Below are 18,341 nucleotides of genomic sequence, written 5' to 3'. Positions count from 1 at the left end.
AACTGGAGATATTAAAAAATATGCATAAATAAATGTTAACTCGGTAAAAATTATCAACAAAAATAAAATAAGTTACATTTATTTGTTATTGGCTATGGTAGGTTGTTGGTTATGTTCACATACTTATTTGATTATTAAAATGTAAACCGATCTTTTTCATATGGGTGTTTTAGAGTTGTACCCCCTAGATCTAGTCTCTAGTCATTCTACTCAAAGTGCACCAGATTGAAGCATTTTACTTTAAAATGTTAAAACATTAAAGCATGTTCATATAATAATGAATACATTTGAAACCTTCTTTATGTACATAACCAACATGTCAATACGTTTCAGTGTTTGTAGTGTATTGGTCTTTTGTAGAGATTTTTCGTTTATTTTTTATATATTCTATTGTGTATTGCTTGGGGGGGGCACCAAATAATAATCTCGCCTAGGGCACCAAAGTGTCTAGGGCCGGCTCTGATCCCGGATATAATCAGCTGATATGTGTCTGAGGGGAATATTGATGCAGAGCCAGACGCGTGGAGGGAGGGACTCGAACTCCCAAAAAGCATCAGTCCGAGTTGATGAAAACGTCCGATCTGCAGCCTGGAACTTCGAAAACACGTTTAAAAGTGGAAGTGAAGGTGGATACCAGGACCATGGCCGGTAAAAGCACGCTTTCTGTTCTCACATTATTTACTGGCGTTTAGCTAACAAGGAGGAAAGACCGTTATTGTGTTTGTGATGCAATCCAGATGCTTTCTGCTTTTAATACTGCGGCTCACGCAACAGACGCACTTCTTCTGCTTCCCGCCCTATTTTTTCTGCACTTTGTTACTTTATAAGGAGAGTAAGATACCTGTGTCTTTTTCAGAGAAAGCATCAGTTGTGGAGGAGGGTCTCCCCCCCTCTCAGACTCCCCTGGTGTCAGTCAGCTTCGAGAGGAACGTCAACTGGAAACAGAAGTACCTGGAGGCTGAGCCCAAAGCTCTGGGGGTACAGTGTGTGTGTGTGTGTGTGTGTGTGTGTGTGTGTGTGTGTGTGTGTGTGTGTGTGTGTGTGTGTGTGTGTGTGTGCGTGCGTGCGTGCGTGTGTGTGTGTGTGTTTCAGAAGTACCATTACATTATTGTCAAAATACTTAATTACTAGTAAAAGTTCTGCATTCAAAATCAAACTTAAGTAAGCAAAGTGTACTTACGGTTTAAAAAGTAAAAGTATTCATTATGCAAAATACAGCATTTTACTGTTGTAGACTAACACAGTTCTGATTGACTTTTTCGAAAATATTTTAATAATTTGACTTAAAAAGTTAGTCTACTAGTTTAATGTTTAGAGATGCATTGTTAAAAGTACCTAAAGCTGTTAAATAAATGTAGTGGAGTAAAATGACAGTATTTACCTCTTAAATGTATTCGAGGTATTAAGTAGCATGAAATGGAAATACTCAAGTAAAGTACCTCAAAATTGTACTTAAGTACAGTTCCTAAGTAATTGTACTTAGTTACTTCCCACCTCTGCTCTCCAGAGCCTGAGCTTGTCATCTTGAGATGTTCTCTCTGTTCTCCAGATCACTCAGATCGGCCTCAGTCTGTTTCAGATCATCAGCACGGTGCTGTTCATGTCCAAAGGCCTGAGAGATACTCCCACTGGCATACCGGTCATCATCTTATCTCTACTGGTAAGCATATCCAGAACTTTTAGTATTCATTCCTCATTAGCGGAACACAAGATGGAGCAGTTATTACTTATTATTTGATTTGTCTTTGTCGTGGCTTGTTCATGACTGTAAATGTATTTGAAGTGATTTTCTAAAATATTTTTGTTGCGTTAGTTGTCTTTTGTAAAGCCCATTGAATTCCACCATGTTGTTTTACATGTTCTATGTGTAGGGGGCCTAAGGTGCCAATTCTAACACTGCCGCAGAGTGATTGAAGGTTAGCGTGCTCACATGAGTCCTGTTCTGTTCACAGGTGTTAATAGCTGGGAGTTTGACCGTAGCAGCACAGAACCTGCATCTCCCAACGGTGAGTTACCGGCTGGACACTAACATCTCTCAAATCTCACAGGATCACCAATGATATATGAGCCACGTAATAACTAGCACCAAACACAAATATACAGGCGTACTTGCTTTAATATACAATGGAACATGTCAACATGTCTTGTCATAGGAATTTAGGATTAGTTTGCACTTTTATACAATCCACAAAAACAGAACTGATCAGTCACTTCCTCTATAGGAGCAGTTGGATTTGTCAGCCATTTTGCTCCTTCAACTGGTCGCACGCAGTGGAAGAAGGAACCATGTATTAAAGGATCAGTGCAGGGAAGCTAAACACCAGAGTGGCTGTGACTTAAAGGGGATGTGTAATGAACATTTTCTGGTTCATACTTACAGTATATTTTGGGTTTCTAGTTGAACATTCTTTTTCTCACGTCTGGAACGCTCCGTTTTAGCGCCCGTCTCTTTAAAGGAATGGTCCACTCATTAGATAATTAATCAAAACTTCAGTATTTAGTGAAACGTTATGTTTAAAACATACCCTGAAGAAATCAGCGATATTCCCTGGTAAATAATGATTTTATAGCTCTTTTTTATCAAGACCTGTATATTCCGTCTGGCCGCCGCCATGTTTGCCATTTTCAGTAGTCACGTGATGGTCGTGACGTCATCCATGCGTTCACTTTGTCAACACACGGAAACATGGCGGAGTATTTCAGTTCGGACTCGTCAGCAGAGGAACAAGTTTTGACCAATGTGAAGAGATTGGATGGGGGAATTCAGCCATACATATCAGTATGACAATACGACACCCTCTGTCCTAAGACCCTCACATCGTACAAGGAAACACTTCCGAAGAAAACCCCCAGTTTAAAGGGAACATGGGAGAAACCTCAGGGAGAGCAACAGAGGAGGGATCCCTCTCCCAGGACGGACAGACGTGCAATAGATGCCGTGTGTAAATTGAAAAGATAATACATTTGCAACATAGGTAGTCCAGATGTTTGGAAATGCATGTGTGTATAATAGGAAGATGATATAAGATACTATATGTATGCATGTAGTACCACCCTTGCTAGCGATTCCCTCTCTAGTTTAGCATACTCAGCTTCGTTGTCCCTGGCCATAGAATCACGATTTTATGGGGCCGGAAAAAACTGGGGGAAAATACACATTAGCCGGTACTACGCTATATGGAAAGGCCACCAAAAACTGTCCTGGCCTGGACGTTAAAACGGGGCTAGCCGCTGCAATGGAAATGCGCTATAACATACCTTATTCTTACTCCGAGCACTACTTCTGCTCCTCCGCTTCACACTTGCAGAGGGCGATTTCTCTACTGGCCGAACTGGTGTCCTGGTCGGTGATGACACCAGAAAGACCGATGGTACTGCATCTCCATTGAGTAATGGTTGTTCTTTAAATCCCATGTTATGTTTGATCATACTCTCAGAGTAGTCGTCCGGAAATGTGAAATGTTCGCTGCATACATGAGCCTGTAAATCTCTCGGTTCGGGCCGGCCACATTTCGCTAGCCACTGCCTCCGAATGTACTTCTTACGCTTACCTTTTGGCAACAGATGGAACCGAGCATTCCGTGGATTGTTCCTATCAGAATTGTGGCAATATTTGGCGATACAGTGAGGCATATTTGAAGAGAGAAACTACAGTAAATAACATGGAGATCAACGTGTCTTCGAAAACCAAACGCATGGTTTACGTCACGTCCGGGAAATGGCGGCGCCCACAGTGTTGATGTTATTTCGGTATATAATCAGTTTAAAATCACTGATAATGTCATCGGATTAAAAAAAAGAAAAGAGAGACTGGCAGAGACTGGTCTGTTTTATCGGATGATAATTATTTAAAAATGAGTGTCATGAGCATACCATTCCTTTAAGATTGGTCTGTATTCTACTGGCCTGCATGGGGAGTTATTTTACAGTTTAAGGATATGTTCTTACCTAAACATGCTTTGAAAGATGATTTTTGTGTGTGTGGAAATGTCCACTTTAAGAGACTACGGATAAGAGTGAAGTGGGCAATCCCAGTTGGGGCAATTGAAAACGTTAGTACACCTAGTACATTGGACAGTGGATTGAACAGGATTTGCTTTTCTGTTTTCATTTCCTAATTGAAATATCAAGTAATTCTCTGTTATTTGATCACGTCTGTAAATATCTTCTAAAACAAAGCAAACAGGTGTCATTTAAAACAAATGTTGTGTCTTGTATCTCGTGCTCTTCAGCTGAGGGCGTGTTTGGGGATGCAGATCGTGGCTGTCCTCGCCTCCATCACCAACATGATCTTCGCTCTGGTTCAAATGAATGATCTGCCCTACATCTGCATGCAAAGCTACTATGACCAGAGCTTCACCTCCAGAGACTACTGCCATAACATCGAGGTGAGCTCTCATAAGATCCAGACTTAATACTTCACTTCACTTGGATAATGACACTCCTGGAAGTGGAATGCTTGTTTTTATAACAACAAACATTTTCACATTCAAAGTTACTGAGTTTATTCTTTAATTGTTAGCGATTTTTTCAATGATATTTGTTTCTGAAATATTTAGCTTGTTATGTTTTAAGTGATTTTGTTACATTAGGTTCTGATTATACTATTATGAAAATGATGTATTGTTTTGATATGTTGCTGAAATAATAATAATAATAATAATAATAACAATAATAATAATAATAATAATAATAATACGCATTTAAAATGTCTGTGGAAGTCTAATCCTAGAAATGTACAATTTTTTTATTTTGGATTCTTTATTCTGTTAAAGCATCATTTCTGCACATTTGCTGATCCCATTACAGAGCACGATTTCACACTTCTCTTCCGTATGTGTGGTCATTAACGTTGCCCTGGTGGCCATCTCCATCACTGTGGCCGCCTACTGCTGCAAGGTGACCAACTGCTGCTCGCGAGCCTCCAAAATGGTGAGTCAACAACTCTCTGAACCACTGGTTTCATCATGAGGCGCGTTCACACCAAGTACTTTTCCCACAAAGGTTCCTGAGAACTACGATTTAGTTGCGTTCACACCAAAAAGTCCCAGGAACTAAATGAGTTTTGCATTCACACTGGCAAAAACTCAAAGGGACTATAAACTTTAAACACAAGTCATGTGCACGGAAATGCTGTTCACCCATTGGTCAGACCTTAAGGGGGTACAAACGCAAATCCCGGCAATTTCTAGCGAAGCCTCCGCCATGGAGCATCGGCACTTTCGGCAGGTTATTCTCATGCTGCTGTTAGTCTGGAGATCAACAGACATGATTATATAATCAAACAACGTCCGTTAAAAAACATTATTACATGGCTTTGTTGAATACTCGATTCTGATTGGTCAATTCAAAACACGTAACACGTTTTTAATCCAGAACTGACAGACCGCTGTCAAGGATTTATTGACCGTTGTTAAGGACGCTCACATCTGCACAAAGAAGTCCGTTCGATTTAACTGTAGCCTATACAGTTTGGCTGAAACTAACTGACAAGACAAGAGCGACAAGAAAACAGCGGAGAAGTAACGGGCAGAAACCTTCCTTTTTACGCAGCGGTCCAGGTCAGACGGCGACACATATTCAGTGTGCAGTTACTTTGGCATTAGGGCAGGGATATCTAGATACTTTCCAAGGTTTGACATAATGAATTGTGCTACTTTTAAAGCAAGCAACGATTTTTTCAAATCTGTAATCAAAAAGCTCCTCGAAAACGCTATCGAAGCAGTTCCTGCCGTTGCTACGTTAGTTCAAACAGTAACAACGGACTATTTTTCTTAGCGGATGCATGTACATTTAAATACAACTATTTTTTCAATAACTATTAACTAACAATAACTATTTATCAATAAAATAATTTTCTAAATCCACAAAAGCATTTCAATTAATATTGGGAGTCATGTCGTTACTTTGTTGGGAATGTGGCCATGTAATAAGCGGCATAATGTGCAGCAGCGCGGTCATTATGGGGAAAAGAACACCTTCATGCCGATCTAGATCCCTCCGCTTCGCGTCGGGATCCTGATCAGCCTGTCGGTGTTCTTTTCCATGAGAGACGTTCTGCAGAGGAGGGGCGTTTCACCGACGACAGGTGTTCTTACTTTTATGTAGCTGACGGAGAATTTTTACTTTACACGACACTGTTCAACACTTCATTCTGCTTCACTCTTAAACTAAACAACCGCGGATGTCTTGAAAGACTCTTTCGCTAAAGATTTTTGAAGATATCCGCGTTCTTGTGACACGTAAATACTGCGCTTCCTATGTTTTGGTGCGGACTGCGTTCACACCAGCAATGAACCGCTCCAGAGTTCGCAAGCAAGCGCTCCGAGACCACCTCTTTTAGCGGACCAGAGTCCGGTTGTTTAGTTCACTACAGAGGTCTCGGACAGCGTTCACACCGACCCAAATGAACCGCACCAAGCGGCTAAACGCACCAGGGTTCGATTCAACCGGACTATACAAGGCAGGTGTGAACGCACCCCTAGAGAACTTTTTTCACCCCCTTTTCCGTCCCTGATAGAGAGCAGGGACGTTCGTGGGAGAAAAAGGTTCCTGTGTCTGATTGGCTGGGCGGATTGCAAACCACGCCCCGTCAAACTCCCAAAAACTTTTGTGAAGCCGCCATTTTATTATCCTCGAATTAGCATTAGCATTATTAGCATTAGCATGAGCCCAGCGCAGAAACGCAGAGAGACTAACTTATGACAACACAAAAGAAAACATGGGAGCGGTGGAGATGAGGAGGTGTCGGCGTTCTGGCGATTTACTCGGAAGGCTTCAGTAGAAGCTGCTGGGAGTCAGCAGCTTCTACTAAAAATATATTTTACTGCAAAAATAGTTTTATTGGTCCATGTTTGTATAATTTCCCTTACAAATAAAAAGTAAAAAAAGTTATCTTTAAAAAGGATTGTGTCCACAAAAATGATCAGAATGTCACTAAATTAAGACTAGACATTCACAGGCATTGCACACATTCAAACAAAGCTTTCTTCATTACCGTTGAAATATATACACTCAAACACACACAAGTTATAGGCCGAAATGGAGAAGGAAATTGAAAAACCAATAGATAAGTAATACTTTTCTGACATTATTAAAGTAAGGAGGCCAGTCACCAAAACATGTAATTTGTATACCAAAGACTTACTTTTTCCTAAAAATAGGTTATTTTACTATTAAACTTCACCCTATGCTGTCCGCAGCCCCTAACAGTAACTAGTGCCCCCAACAACAAGGGGGTCCTGTGGGTGTAGATGTGGAGGGAGGGGCACAACCCATAGATCAACAGATATAATATAACTATGTGTTAAACAAGCATCCATTTAAAAGCCAGTACATTACTACAGTAGCTGTGAACGCAGCAGGTGTTAACATTTGTTCTTGTTTGCCCCCTCAGCCGGTGATCACGGTGCAGGCCCCCCCCGCCCAGCTGTGAGGGGCAAACAGATGTTCAGCTACACACACATGCTACAGAATATGTAAAAGTGCACTAATCAACATTTTTGTATAACCAATGTATCAAATAACTATGTGAAATGTGAAAGGGGTTTGTTTGAGCAGCTTCTGTTTAAAGACTTGGTGAGACCAAACCAGAGCTAAAAGGAGAGCAGAGGTCTGCACTACGAAGCCGGATGTTCTCTTAGCGGCTAACTTCCGGTAAAACTCTGGGTTTCCGGTCCTACGACGCTGGTTCTCTTTTTAGCGGGCTAGATCTCCATGGTAACTGATGCTGAGCGGCTAACCTGCTCCGGAGCAGGTTGGGTTGCAGGCTAAGAGATCAACTCGGTGAAGGCACCGCCTGCTGACCAATCAGAGCTCAGTGTGCAGAGTTTAAAGCGATCAAGTCATATCACAGGAGAAAGGAAATACAGAAAAACTGCCGTCGCAGGAAAGACGGCCGGCAAAAATCAGCGACTGTGTGAACGTGAACATGAATAGAATATCACCTCCATCTTCAGAGCAATCTGACTGTTATAACATTAGCGTTAAGAAAGCTTACTTAAATATCTGTCACAGCATCAGTAACCGGATCAGAGTATATTAAGTACAGTCCGCGGCACATCACTTCATAATGTATCATATATCTCCTGATCTGAGTCAGCTGAGCCGTATCTGGCCGTGCAGCAATCACAGTGTCACAGACTGGATGCAGAAGCATTATATTAACAACACGTTAAGTTGAGGAAACTCTGGAGTCAGATGTAATGAAAGTCAGATGGTGTGTTAGACGGGCAGTGATATCATAAACCTGTTGATGTACGCATTCAAACACGTGTTCTGTTCCCAGCTGTGTTCACCTTGCAGGTGCAGCTCTGAGGCCTTGATCCTGATCAAGTGTTTAAGTCATGTTTAAAGTTTAACTTCTTCATATGTCTAATATTATAGTTGACTTTTCATTCAGGAAGTATGACGCTGCGCTGTGAGTGCGCTTCTCCATGTCTGTGATTGGTCAAATGTTGCTAACCCTGCCCATGTTATGTGAACGCGCACATAGCTAGATAGGACACGGCTGGCTTGAGTCAACGAGTTGATAACCAGCGTCGTAGTACCGCTTAGCGAGAGCGCGTTTGTTTGGGATTAGGTAAACCGGGTAACTCAAACATATCCAGGTTAGGTTGAACTGGCTTCGTAGTACAGGCCTCAGAACTCCAGCTGGACACAAACAACAACTGTGTATGATGGATGTGTTCTTCCATCATTGTCATAGCAACTACATAATCCGATCAAATGTAAAAGAAAATGTGTTCACAGCTTGGAATAAAAAATAATGAATGCATCTTGAAAAATGTACTTTTTAAAGTATTAAATTACATTATCACGCTTCTGCACATTTTTCATTTAATCTCTAATAATACAATTAATCTCAGTCTACTTTGATCTTTAAACAATATTTCATTCATATTTTCCATTTCCATTTGTATAGAGTAGGTGCTACTTTACTTTTCCAGTTTTGCAAGATCCGTTTCTTATACATTTTGGTACTTCCTTTATTTAATATTAATAATTGTATTGAAAATTCAGGGTTAGGGTTACGGTTGGGGGTTAGTGCTTTCATTCAGCAATCTGAGGTGTCTAACCAAAACAGCAGCGAGACACCAAATCACTGCTGAACACTTGCAAGCAACGGTGCTTTTAAAACTGTTGGAGAGGCCCGAGTGGATCTACAGCTTAACGAACAAGTGCGCAGGGAAACGGAGCTCCATTATGGTTTTTACCAGAAATACGATGGACAGACTGGACTTTAGCGTTCGCTTCCATGGTGATGGAGCAGGACTCATCATTGGAACTGAAAACACAGGTCCTCTGTACAACAGAGTAACTGAACTCGTCTTGAGGAGGGATTTGGTGTAGAGATAATCAAACGTATTGGTGAGTATAGGCTATAATGACTTTTATTTACATTTTAAAAATATTTTCTATTCATTTCATTCTCCTATTGTCTTCGTTTCCCCCCCCCCCCCCCCTTACTTTGGTGTTCGCGGTCAAATTTGACCGGTCCTGTTTTAACTGCTATTACATTAACACAAAAACCATTAATCATCACCAAATTTAATTTAACACCCTTTCAAACTGTACATATTGTATCAGTCTACTGGTATACATGAACAACTGCAGTACATAGACAAAGAACAGACACTGAACATGTATTGCGTGTGCCAGGTGTGATCCATGTGGGGGGATGGGCACATAAGAGCGGGAAATGTGTCAAATTGTTCTGTGTGTTTGTGTGTGCCAGGTGTGATTCACATGGGGGGGATTGGGCACATAAGGGGGGGGGGACATCTAGGGTGTGTGTGTGTGTGTGTGTGTGTGTGTGTGTGTGTGTGTGTGTGTGTGTGTGTGGCCTAGCATTACTATACTTGTGGGGACCTAAATCTATTTACACAGTCACGTGTGGGGACTCGCCTCCCTTATGGGGACAAATTGGAGGTCCCCATAAGGGGAATCATTAGTTTTAGGGTGAAGACTTGGTTAGGGTTAGGGTTAGGCATGTGTTGGTTATGGTTAAGGTTAGGATAAGTCTCCAGGAAATGCATGTAAGACAATGTAATGTCCCCTGAAGTGATGTATTCATGGTGTGTGTGTGTGTGTGTGTGTGTGTGTGTGTGTGTGTGTGTGTGTGTGTGTGTGTGTGTGGACTAGCATTACTATACTTGTGGGGACCTAAATCTGTTTACATAGTCACGTGTGGGGACTCGCCTCCCTTATGGGGACAAATTGGAGGTCCCCATAAGGGGAATCATTAATTTTAGGGTGAAGACTTGGTTAGGTTTAGGGTAAGGGTAAGGGTAAGGTTAAGGTTAAGGGTAAGGGTTAGGGTTAGGCATGTGTTGGTTATGGTTAAGGTTAGGATAAGTCTCCAGGAAATGCATGTAAGACAATGTAATGTCCCCTGAAGTGATGTATTCATGGTGTGTGTGTGTGTGTGTGTGTGTGTGTGTGTGTGTGTGTGTGTGTGTGTGTGTGTGTGTGTGTGTGTGGACTAGCATTACTATACTTGTGGGGACCTAAATCTGTTTACATAGTCACGTGTGGGGACTCGCCTCCCTTATGGGGACAAATTGGAGGTCCCCATAAGGGGAATCATTAATTTTAGGGTGAAGACTTGGTTAGGTTTAGGGTAAGGGTAAGGGTAAGGTTAAGGTTAAGGGTAAGGGTTAGGGTTAGGCATGTGTTGGTTATGGTTAAGGTTAGGATAAGTCTCCAGGAAATGCATGTAAGACAATGTAATGTCCCCTGAAATGATGTATACATGGTATGTGTGTGTGTGTTTCAGAAGTACCATTACATTATTGTCAAAATACTTAATTACTAGTAAAAGTTCTGCATTCAAAATCAAACTTAAGTAAGCAAAGTGTACTTACGGTTTAAAAAGTAAAAGTATTCATTATGCAGAAATTGTCTTTATGTGTGGATATAATTATATTTAGATATGTGACCTTTCTAGATAATATGTTTGCATCAAGTAGCATTTTACTGTTGTAGACTAACACAGTTCTGATTGACTTTTTTGAAAACATTTTAATAATTTGACTTAAAAAGTTAGTCTACTAGTTTAATGTTTAGAGATGCATTGTTAAAAGTACCTAAAGCTGTTAAATAAATGTAGTGGAGTAAAATGACAGTATTTACCTCTTAAATGTATTCGAGGTATTAAGTAGCATGAAATGGAAATACTCAAGTAAAGTACCTCAAAATTGTACTTAAGTACAGTTCCTAAGTAATTGTACTTAGTTACTTCCCACCTCTGCTCTCCAGAGCCTGAGCTTGTCATCTTGAGATGTTCTCTCTGTTCTCCAGATCACTCAGATCGGCCTCAGTCTGTTTCAGATCATCAGCACGGTGCTGTTCATGTCCAAAGGCCTGAGAGATACTCCCACTGGCATACCGGTCATCATCTTATCTCTACTGGTAAGCATATCCAGAACTTTTAGTATTCATTCCTCATTAGCGGAACACAAGATGGAGCAGTTATTACTTATTATTTGATTTGTCTTTGTCGTGGCTTGTTCATGACTGTAAATGTATTTGAAGTGATTTTCTAAAATATTTTTGTTGCGTTAGTTGTCTTTGTAAAGCCCATTGAATTCCACCATGTTGTTTTACATGTTCTATGTGTAGGGGGCCTAAGGTGCCAATTCTAACACTGCCGCAGAGTGATTGAAGGTTAGCGTGCTCACATGAGTCCTGTTCTGTTCACAGGTGTTAATAGCTGGGAGTTTGACCGTAGCAGCACAGAACCTGCATCTCCCAACGGTGAGTTACCGGCTGGACACTAACATCTCTCAAATCTCACAGGATCACCAATGATATATGAGCCACGTAATAACTAGCACCAAACACAAATATACAGGCGTACTTGCTTTAATATACAATGGAACATGTCAACATGTCTTGTCATAGGAATTTAGGATTAGTTTGCACTTTTATACAATCCACAAAAACAGAACTGATCAGTCACTTCCTCTATAGGAGCAGTTGGATTTGTCAGCCATTTTGCTCCTTCAACTGGTCGCACGCAGTGGAAGAAGGAACCATGTATTAAAGGATCAGTGCAGGGAAGCTAAACACCAGAGTGGCTATGACTTAAAGGGGATAATAATTAATAATTCCTTACATTTATTATAGCACTTTTCCAGTGCTCAAAGCGCTTTACAGATACACATTACACATATTTATATACATGCAATGGTCACTGTGGACAATACCCACAGGAGCAAGGACACAAGGACACAACGGCTTTACAGACGCAGCAGCGGCGGGTTTCACCCCTTGATCTGATGATCATTGCACAGCGCACTGCGCCACACCGTCCATCTTCACGCCTCGAAGTCATCGAGGCGCTTTTACAAGTACACATTGGTATTATACACTCGAACTCCGAAAAGGCATCAGTCCGAGTTGTTGCAAAACGTCCGATCTGCAGCCTGGAACTTCGAAAACACGTTTAAAAGTGGAAGTGAGAGTGGATACCAGGACCATGGCCGGTAAAAGCACGCTTTCTGTTCTCACATTATTTACTGGCGTTTAGCTAACAAGGAGGAAAGACCGTTATTGTGTTTGTGATGCAATCCAGATGCTTTCTGCTTTTAATACTGCGGCTCACTTCCGCTACATACGCGCCCGCAACACACGCACTTCTTCTGCTTCCCGCCCTACTTTTCCTGCACTTTGTTACTTTATAAGGAGAGTAAGATACCTGTGTCTTTTTCAGAGGAAGCATCAGTTATGGAGGAGGGTCTCCCCCCCTCTCAGACCCCCCTGGTGTCAGTCAGCTTCGAGAGGAACGTCAACTGGAAACAGAAGTACCTGGAGGCTGAGCCCAATGCTCTGGGGGTACAGTGTGTGTGTGTGTGTGTGTGTGTGTGTGTGTGTGTGTGTGTGTGTGTGTGTGTGTGTGTGTGTGTGTGTGTGTGTGTGTGTGTGTGTGCGCGCGCGCGTGCGTGTGGCCTAGCATTACTATACTTGTGGGGACCTAAATCTGTTTACAGGGGAATCATTAATTTTAGGGTGAAGACTTGGACTGCGGTCAAGCCAGCCTCCACTTGGGAAAACACAGTCAAGCCAGCCCGCACGTGATATTGGGGTGCGCGAATATTAGAAGCATTACGGTAAAATCCCAGCGCTTACTCGGTCAATAACAAAAGCACCTATAAAAACAAACCAAACATATTAAATTAAGAAATATGTACTGGAAATAGAAGTACCTGGAGGCTGAGCCCAATGCTCTGGGGGTACAGTGTGTGTGTGTGTGTGTGTGTGTGTGTGTGTGTGTGTGTGTGTGTGTGTGTGTGTGTGTGTGTGCGTGCGTGCGTGCGTGCGTGTGTGCGTGCGTGTGTGTGTGTGGGTGGGTGTTTGTGTGTTTTATCTGATCCGGATGGTTACTAATTCAATTTCTTTATGGCGGTCATTTTTGACCGGGAACACCATGGGTGTTGCAAAGTTCACTAAATCATCCAAAATTCAATGAAAGTGGTGATCAGCAATTGTATATGTTCAAATGTCTACTGTGAAGGATATCATAAAGCCTTAATGCAATCAAATGTAAAACAAAAAAGTTATGATTGATGAAAGTAGTAGATCGGTCAGATTTGACCCGAAGACAACAGGAGGGTTAAGTACATTTTGATGCAGTTCTGCTAGAGATGATGTGTCTGCTCCGGTGAACAGACACTTGTTTAGTGGGAATGCTGACACAGCATTCCCACTATCTGTTCTGCTACGCATGAAATTCTTTATTATTCCGCCGGATTATTTTGCGCCTCTTCTTCTCCCACATTCCACATCGCAGAAACTCCGTTCAAACATCAAAACGTTCAGCTCAGTCGGGAATCGATGACTATTCATTTTATCATTCATAACTTTCATAATTCCAGAGATACATCCCATAATTCATCCCATTTTTAACATGGAAGTCAATGGAGAAGCTCTTCAGACTTGAACAATCTTCATGCAACTTCAACTGCTAACTGTTCATTCATACTTTCACTCAGGGTGATAAAAAGGTCTAGGCAAAGGCTCTTTTGAAGAGATGGGTTTTGAGGCCTTTTTTAAAAGCCTCCACGGTCTGTGGTGCTCTCATGTGGTCGGGGAGAGCATTCCACAGACTGGGAGCAGCCGAGCAGAAGGCCCGGTCTCCCATAGTACGGAGCTTAGTCCTGGGGGGTTTGAGGAAGTTAGAGTTGCTGGAACGGGTGGTCCGCAAGGAGGTATGGGGGGTGAGGAGTTCCTTGAGGTAGGGAGGGGCAGTTCCATGGACACACTGGTGGGTGAGGACGGAGACCTTGAATTCGATCCTCAGTTCCACGGGGAGCCAGTGTAGTGCTTTAAGGATGGGGGTGATGTGATCATATTTGCGCACCCTCATCAGGATCCTAGCAGCGCTGTTCTGAATGTACTGGAGCTTCTGGATGCTTTTGTTAGGGATCCCGATGAGGAGTGCATTGCAGTAGTCCAGCCTGGAGGAGACAAAGGCATGGACCAGCTTTTCGGCGTCAGACAGAGTGAGTGTGGGGCGGAGTTTGGCGATGTTCCTGAGGTGATAAAAGGAGTTCTTGCACAGCTGTTTAATGTGGGCCTCAAAGGTCAGATGGGCGTCCATTTTAACACCCAGGTTGGTGTCTATTGAGGAGAGGGTAATGTCCTGGCCGGAGAAGGTGATGGTGGTGATGGTGGAGGACCGAACCTGGTGTGGGGTGCCAACTATAATGGCTTCAGTCTTGGACCTGTTGAGTTTCAGGAAGTTTTGCTTCATCCACGCCTGTATCTCCTCCAGGCAGGCAGTAAGTGTGGGTGAAGGCAGGGCTGCAGAGGAGGTAGGGTTGATCCTGAGGTACAGTTGGGTGTCATCAGCGTAGCAATGGAATGATACTCCATGTCGGCTGATGATAGAGCCAAGGGGGAGCATGTAGAGTGTGAAGAGGGTGGGGCCGAGAACTGATCCTTGAGGGACACCACAGGTGACGTTGTGGGTACCCGACTCTGCCTCGCCCAAGGAGACGTACTCTGTTCTCCCGGTGAGGTATGATCTGAACCAGTCAAGGGGAGAGTCAGAGAGTCCGATGGTGGAGTGCAGACGATGGAGGAAGATGCTGTGATCGACGGTGTCGAAAGCTGCAGTGAGATCGAGGAGGATGAGGAGAGAGGGAGAGCCAGCATCAGCCGTCATCAGCAGGTCATTGGTGACCCTGACCAGGGCCGTTTCTGTGCTGTGGCCTGAGTGGAAACCAGACTGGAACTTCTCAAATAGGTTGTTGGAGTTTAGATGGTCCTGGAGCTGAGCAGCAACTAGTTTTTCCAGCACCTTTGATAGAAAAGTAAGGTTGGAAATGGGTCTGTAGTTGGCCAGAACTCCCAGGTCAAGGGAGGGTTTTTTGAGACGAGGTTTGATGACAGCGGTTTTTAGGGCAGAGGGGATATGGCCAGTCTGGAGTGAGAGGTTTACGATCTTAGTGATCATGGGGCTCATGGTACAGATGTACGATTTTACAAGAGCTGACGGAAGGGGGTCCAGGAGACAGGTGGACGATGATGTCATAACTCCAACTGACATAATTAGAGCAGCAGATGATGTGGTCACTGGAGTTTAACAGACTGTCTCAGCCTATTATTTTCCATCTGATGGAGACTTCATACTGACTTCAACATGTTCCACATATTTTAGACATTATTGGTGACGTATGCTTTTAGTTTTAAAGTTTTCAGTTCAAATATTCTGCTGCTTTTTCATGCATTTAGACTTTTATTTTCTTGTTCTTATTTCACATTCAAGTCCCCTCTATTCATGAACCCTTTACAGTGCTCTGCCACACCACTTATATACCACGTGCGACTGTTGCTATGTGAGTTAATCTTTCAAATACAAGGTTGCTTGTTTGATTCAAGCTCTTGTAGTCAATATGTCAAGGTGTTTATCCCTAACATTTTATCATCTAACTAATGACACACACTCAGAGGATCTTTATAAACGTTTTAAGTATTGCACATCTTTAAACATGACTCTTATAAATCACTTTTAAAACCAGCGATGCACTACACTGTCAGCTTTTCTAAAATAGAAACTTCAATGTTCACATCTTTCTAAATGATTCTACTTTTCAATGACCTAATAATAATAATCCCATTTTCAATCTTCCAACTGTTCATCTTTTTTGGTCATTTAAAAAACCAGTTACAAATGTGTTGTTCAACAAATTTGAACCTTTGCCACATTTATTTGATCACCATGGAAACTTTTGATCTCTGGACATGTCGTTAGCTCAAATATAAACACCTGTGTCATGGAACATGATGATGTCATAACTCCAACTGACATGCTCAGAGCAGCAGACTTCAGATAAAGGTTAATGGTCTTGCCCTCAACAACTCTATGTCAATTATGGGGTGTCATCATATGCCGTTTCCATGGAAACGCATCCCTCAACATAAAACACGATGTCGCTGTAACTCCAATGGACACGGTCCGATCGTCCCCCAAACTTCGCTTGTATATCACCGGTTCATGCTTCAACAGCTTTACGCCAAATCTGAGATCTCACCATAGGCTGTTGCCATGGAAACGCATCCCTCGCCATAAAACACGATGTTGCTGTAGCTCCAATGGACACGGTCCGGTCGTCCCACAATCTTCACCTGTATATCACCGGTCCATGCCTCAACAGCTCTACGTCAAATCTGACATCTCACCATATGCCGTTTCCATGGAAACGCATCCCTCGTCATAAAACACGATGTTGTCGTAACGCCTACGAAAAGGGTCAAAACAGCACCACACTTCAGATAATGGTTAACGGTCCAGCCCTCAACAGCTCTACGTCAATTATGGGGTTTCATCATATGCTGTTTCCATGGAAACAGCATAAAAGACGATGTCGCTATAACTCCTATGAAAATCTTCAAAAAGTGCTCAAACTTCACATGTGTGCTAACAGTCCAGCCATGAAGACATCTACGGGACAGTTTTGAGATTTCTTCAAATGCCGTTGAAAGAAAACACAGACAAATGGAATTCCGTTGTTTTCTTTTACTGGAACATGTACATGGTACAAAAGGGCTCTTCAGGTAGAACAGTACAAAGCAATAGCAAAAAATAAACCACCATCATGTAGCCTGTATTAATAATAGCAGCATTGAAATAAATTCAATAAATAGCCTACTTTATGTGTGTGCGACTGTGCGTGCATCGCGCATCTTCAAATAAAGGCAATGGCAGGCACTTTAGAACAATAGGCCGTACAATTCTAAGTAGTTCCACGAGGAACTCTTCTTTGAACGTGCCGCTTTGTTCATCTTTAGTTGTGTTGTTCTCACTGTTCTGTATATCGCCAATAAATCAACCGCACGTGTGACGGAGAGGGGGGGGGCGGGGTCGGTGTGTAGCAGGCTGCAGCAGGCAGCAGCAGTCTGCACTCTGCACAGCTTCCTCCAAGTTTACAGTAAAACAAACTGGTGGTGTGACCAATGGCCATTTACAATTATTAATACTATTGCTATTATTAGCATTAGTCTATATTTTGGTTGAAACTAAGCCAGGAAAAAAAAGAAAAACATAAATAATAATAAAACAATATATAAATAAAATCGAATTTTAAAAATAATATTCGATTATGGAGACTGTAACGAATATTCGAAAAATCGAATAATCGCTGGCATCCCTAATGGCAACACAATGCTCGCCATAAAACACGGTTTTCTCATAACTTCAGTGAAAATGCTTCAAATGGTCCAAAACTTCACAGATTTGATAACGATGCAGCCATCAACGCATCTCAGCGTATTATGGGATGTCATCAAATGCCATCAAATGCCAAATACCCAGGGCCGGCCCGTAGCACTGGCGTTAGAGATGTTCGCCTTGGGCGCCAGATCTGGGAAGGCGCTGCGCTGGTAGAAAAACATTTGTGACCGTTGGTGCGTATCCTAATTTTCGGCCTTGATGTAACAACATTCATAATTAAGTAAATGTAACACCCTTTTCACCCCGGTTACACGTTTCATTTGCCCTGTCGGATGGACGCTGTAAGTGATGAAAATGGGGGATGTTGGCTTATCTGGCGCCCGCAGCTCACAGCCAAAGTGCGAGTGAGCGAGGGAGGGTTCACCAGTACCGGCGCTGTTGTTATTAGAATCTGGTGCTAGCTGCTCTAACGGATATAAGAAGAAGATGTTTCTACAATAATGTGGAGGGAGAGTCCTCTCCTGTCAGACTGAGAGGCTGATAACTACAGCTCAGTGAGGCAAAGGAGTCTCTGAGAGGTGGAGGAGAGTCCTCTCCAGTCAGACTGAGAGGCTGATACTACAGCTCAGTGAGGTAAAGGACTCTGAGCTAGCCAGCTAAAATC

The 18,341-nt window shown here is 42.5% G+C and overlaps 1 protein-coding gene across 1 annotated transcript; it reads left to right on the top strand.

Annotated features, from left to right (window-relative positions):
- Positions 1 to 500: 500 nt before the first annotated feature.
- On the top strand, positions 501 to 8,821 carry LOC117464091 (membrane-spanning 4-domains subfamily A member 4A-like). The gene is made up of 7 exons (XM_034106627.2): positions 501 to 648; positions 857 to 978; positions 1,550 to 1,660; positions 1,953 to 2,006; positions 4,233 to 4,388; positions 4,810 to 4,932; positions 7,397 to 8,821. The coding sequence occupies exons 1-7, from the start codon at positions 567 to 569 to the stop codon at positions 7,433 to 7,435; spliced, it is 687 nt and encodes a 228-aa protein (XP_033962518.1). The 5' UTR covers positions 501 to 566; the 3' UTR covers positions 7,436 to 8,821.
- The last annotated feature ends 9,520 nt before the right edge of the window (positions 8,822 to 18,341 follow it).

Source organism: Pseudochaenichthys georgianus, chromosome 18 (assembly GCF_902827115.2).
Source record: "Pseudochaenichthys georgianus chromosome 18, fPseGeo1.2, whole genome shotgun sequence".
Classification (NCBI taxonomy): domain Eukaryota; kingdom Metazoa; phylum Chordata; class Actinopteri; order Perciformes; family Channichthyidae; genus Pseudochaenichthys; species Pseudochaenichthys georgianus.
The sequence above is the reverse complement of the archived record's forward strand: the minus strand, read 5'-3'. Positions and strand labels throughout refer to the sequence as shown.

Excerpts from the sequence above, each read along its gene's own strand:
- LOC117464091 (XM_034106627.2), top strand. The coding sequence starts at position 567 with ATGAAAACGTCCGATCTGCAGCCTGGAACTTCGAAAACACGTTTAAAA. Across the intron at positions 979-1,549 it reads CTGAGCCCAAAGCTCTGGGG|ATCACTCAGATCGGCCTCAG; the intron begins GTACAGTGTGTG and ends TCTGTTCTCCAG. Across the intron at positions 4,933-7,396 it reads GCTCGCGAGCCTCCAAAATG|CCGGTGATCACGGTGCAGGC; the intron begins GTGAGTCAACAA and ends TTGCCCCCTCAG.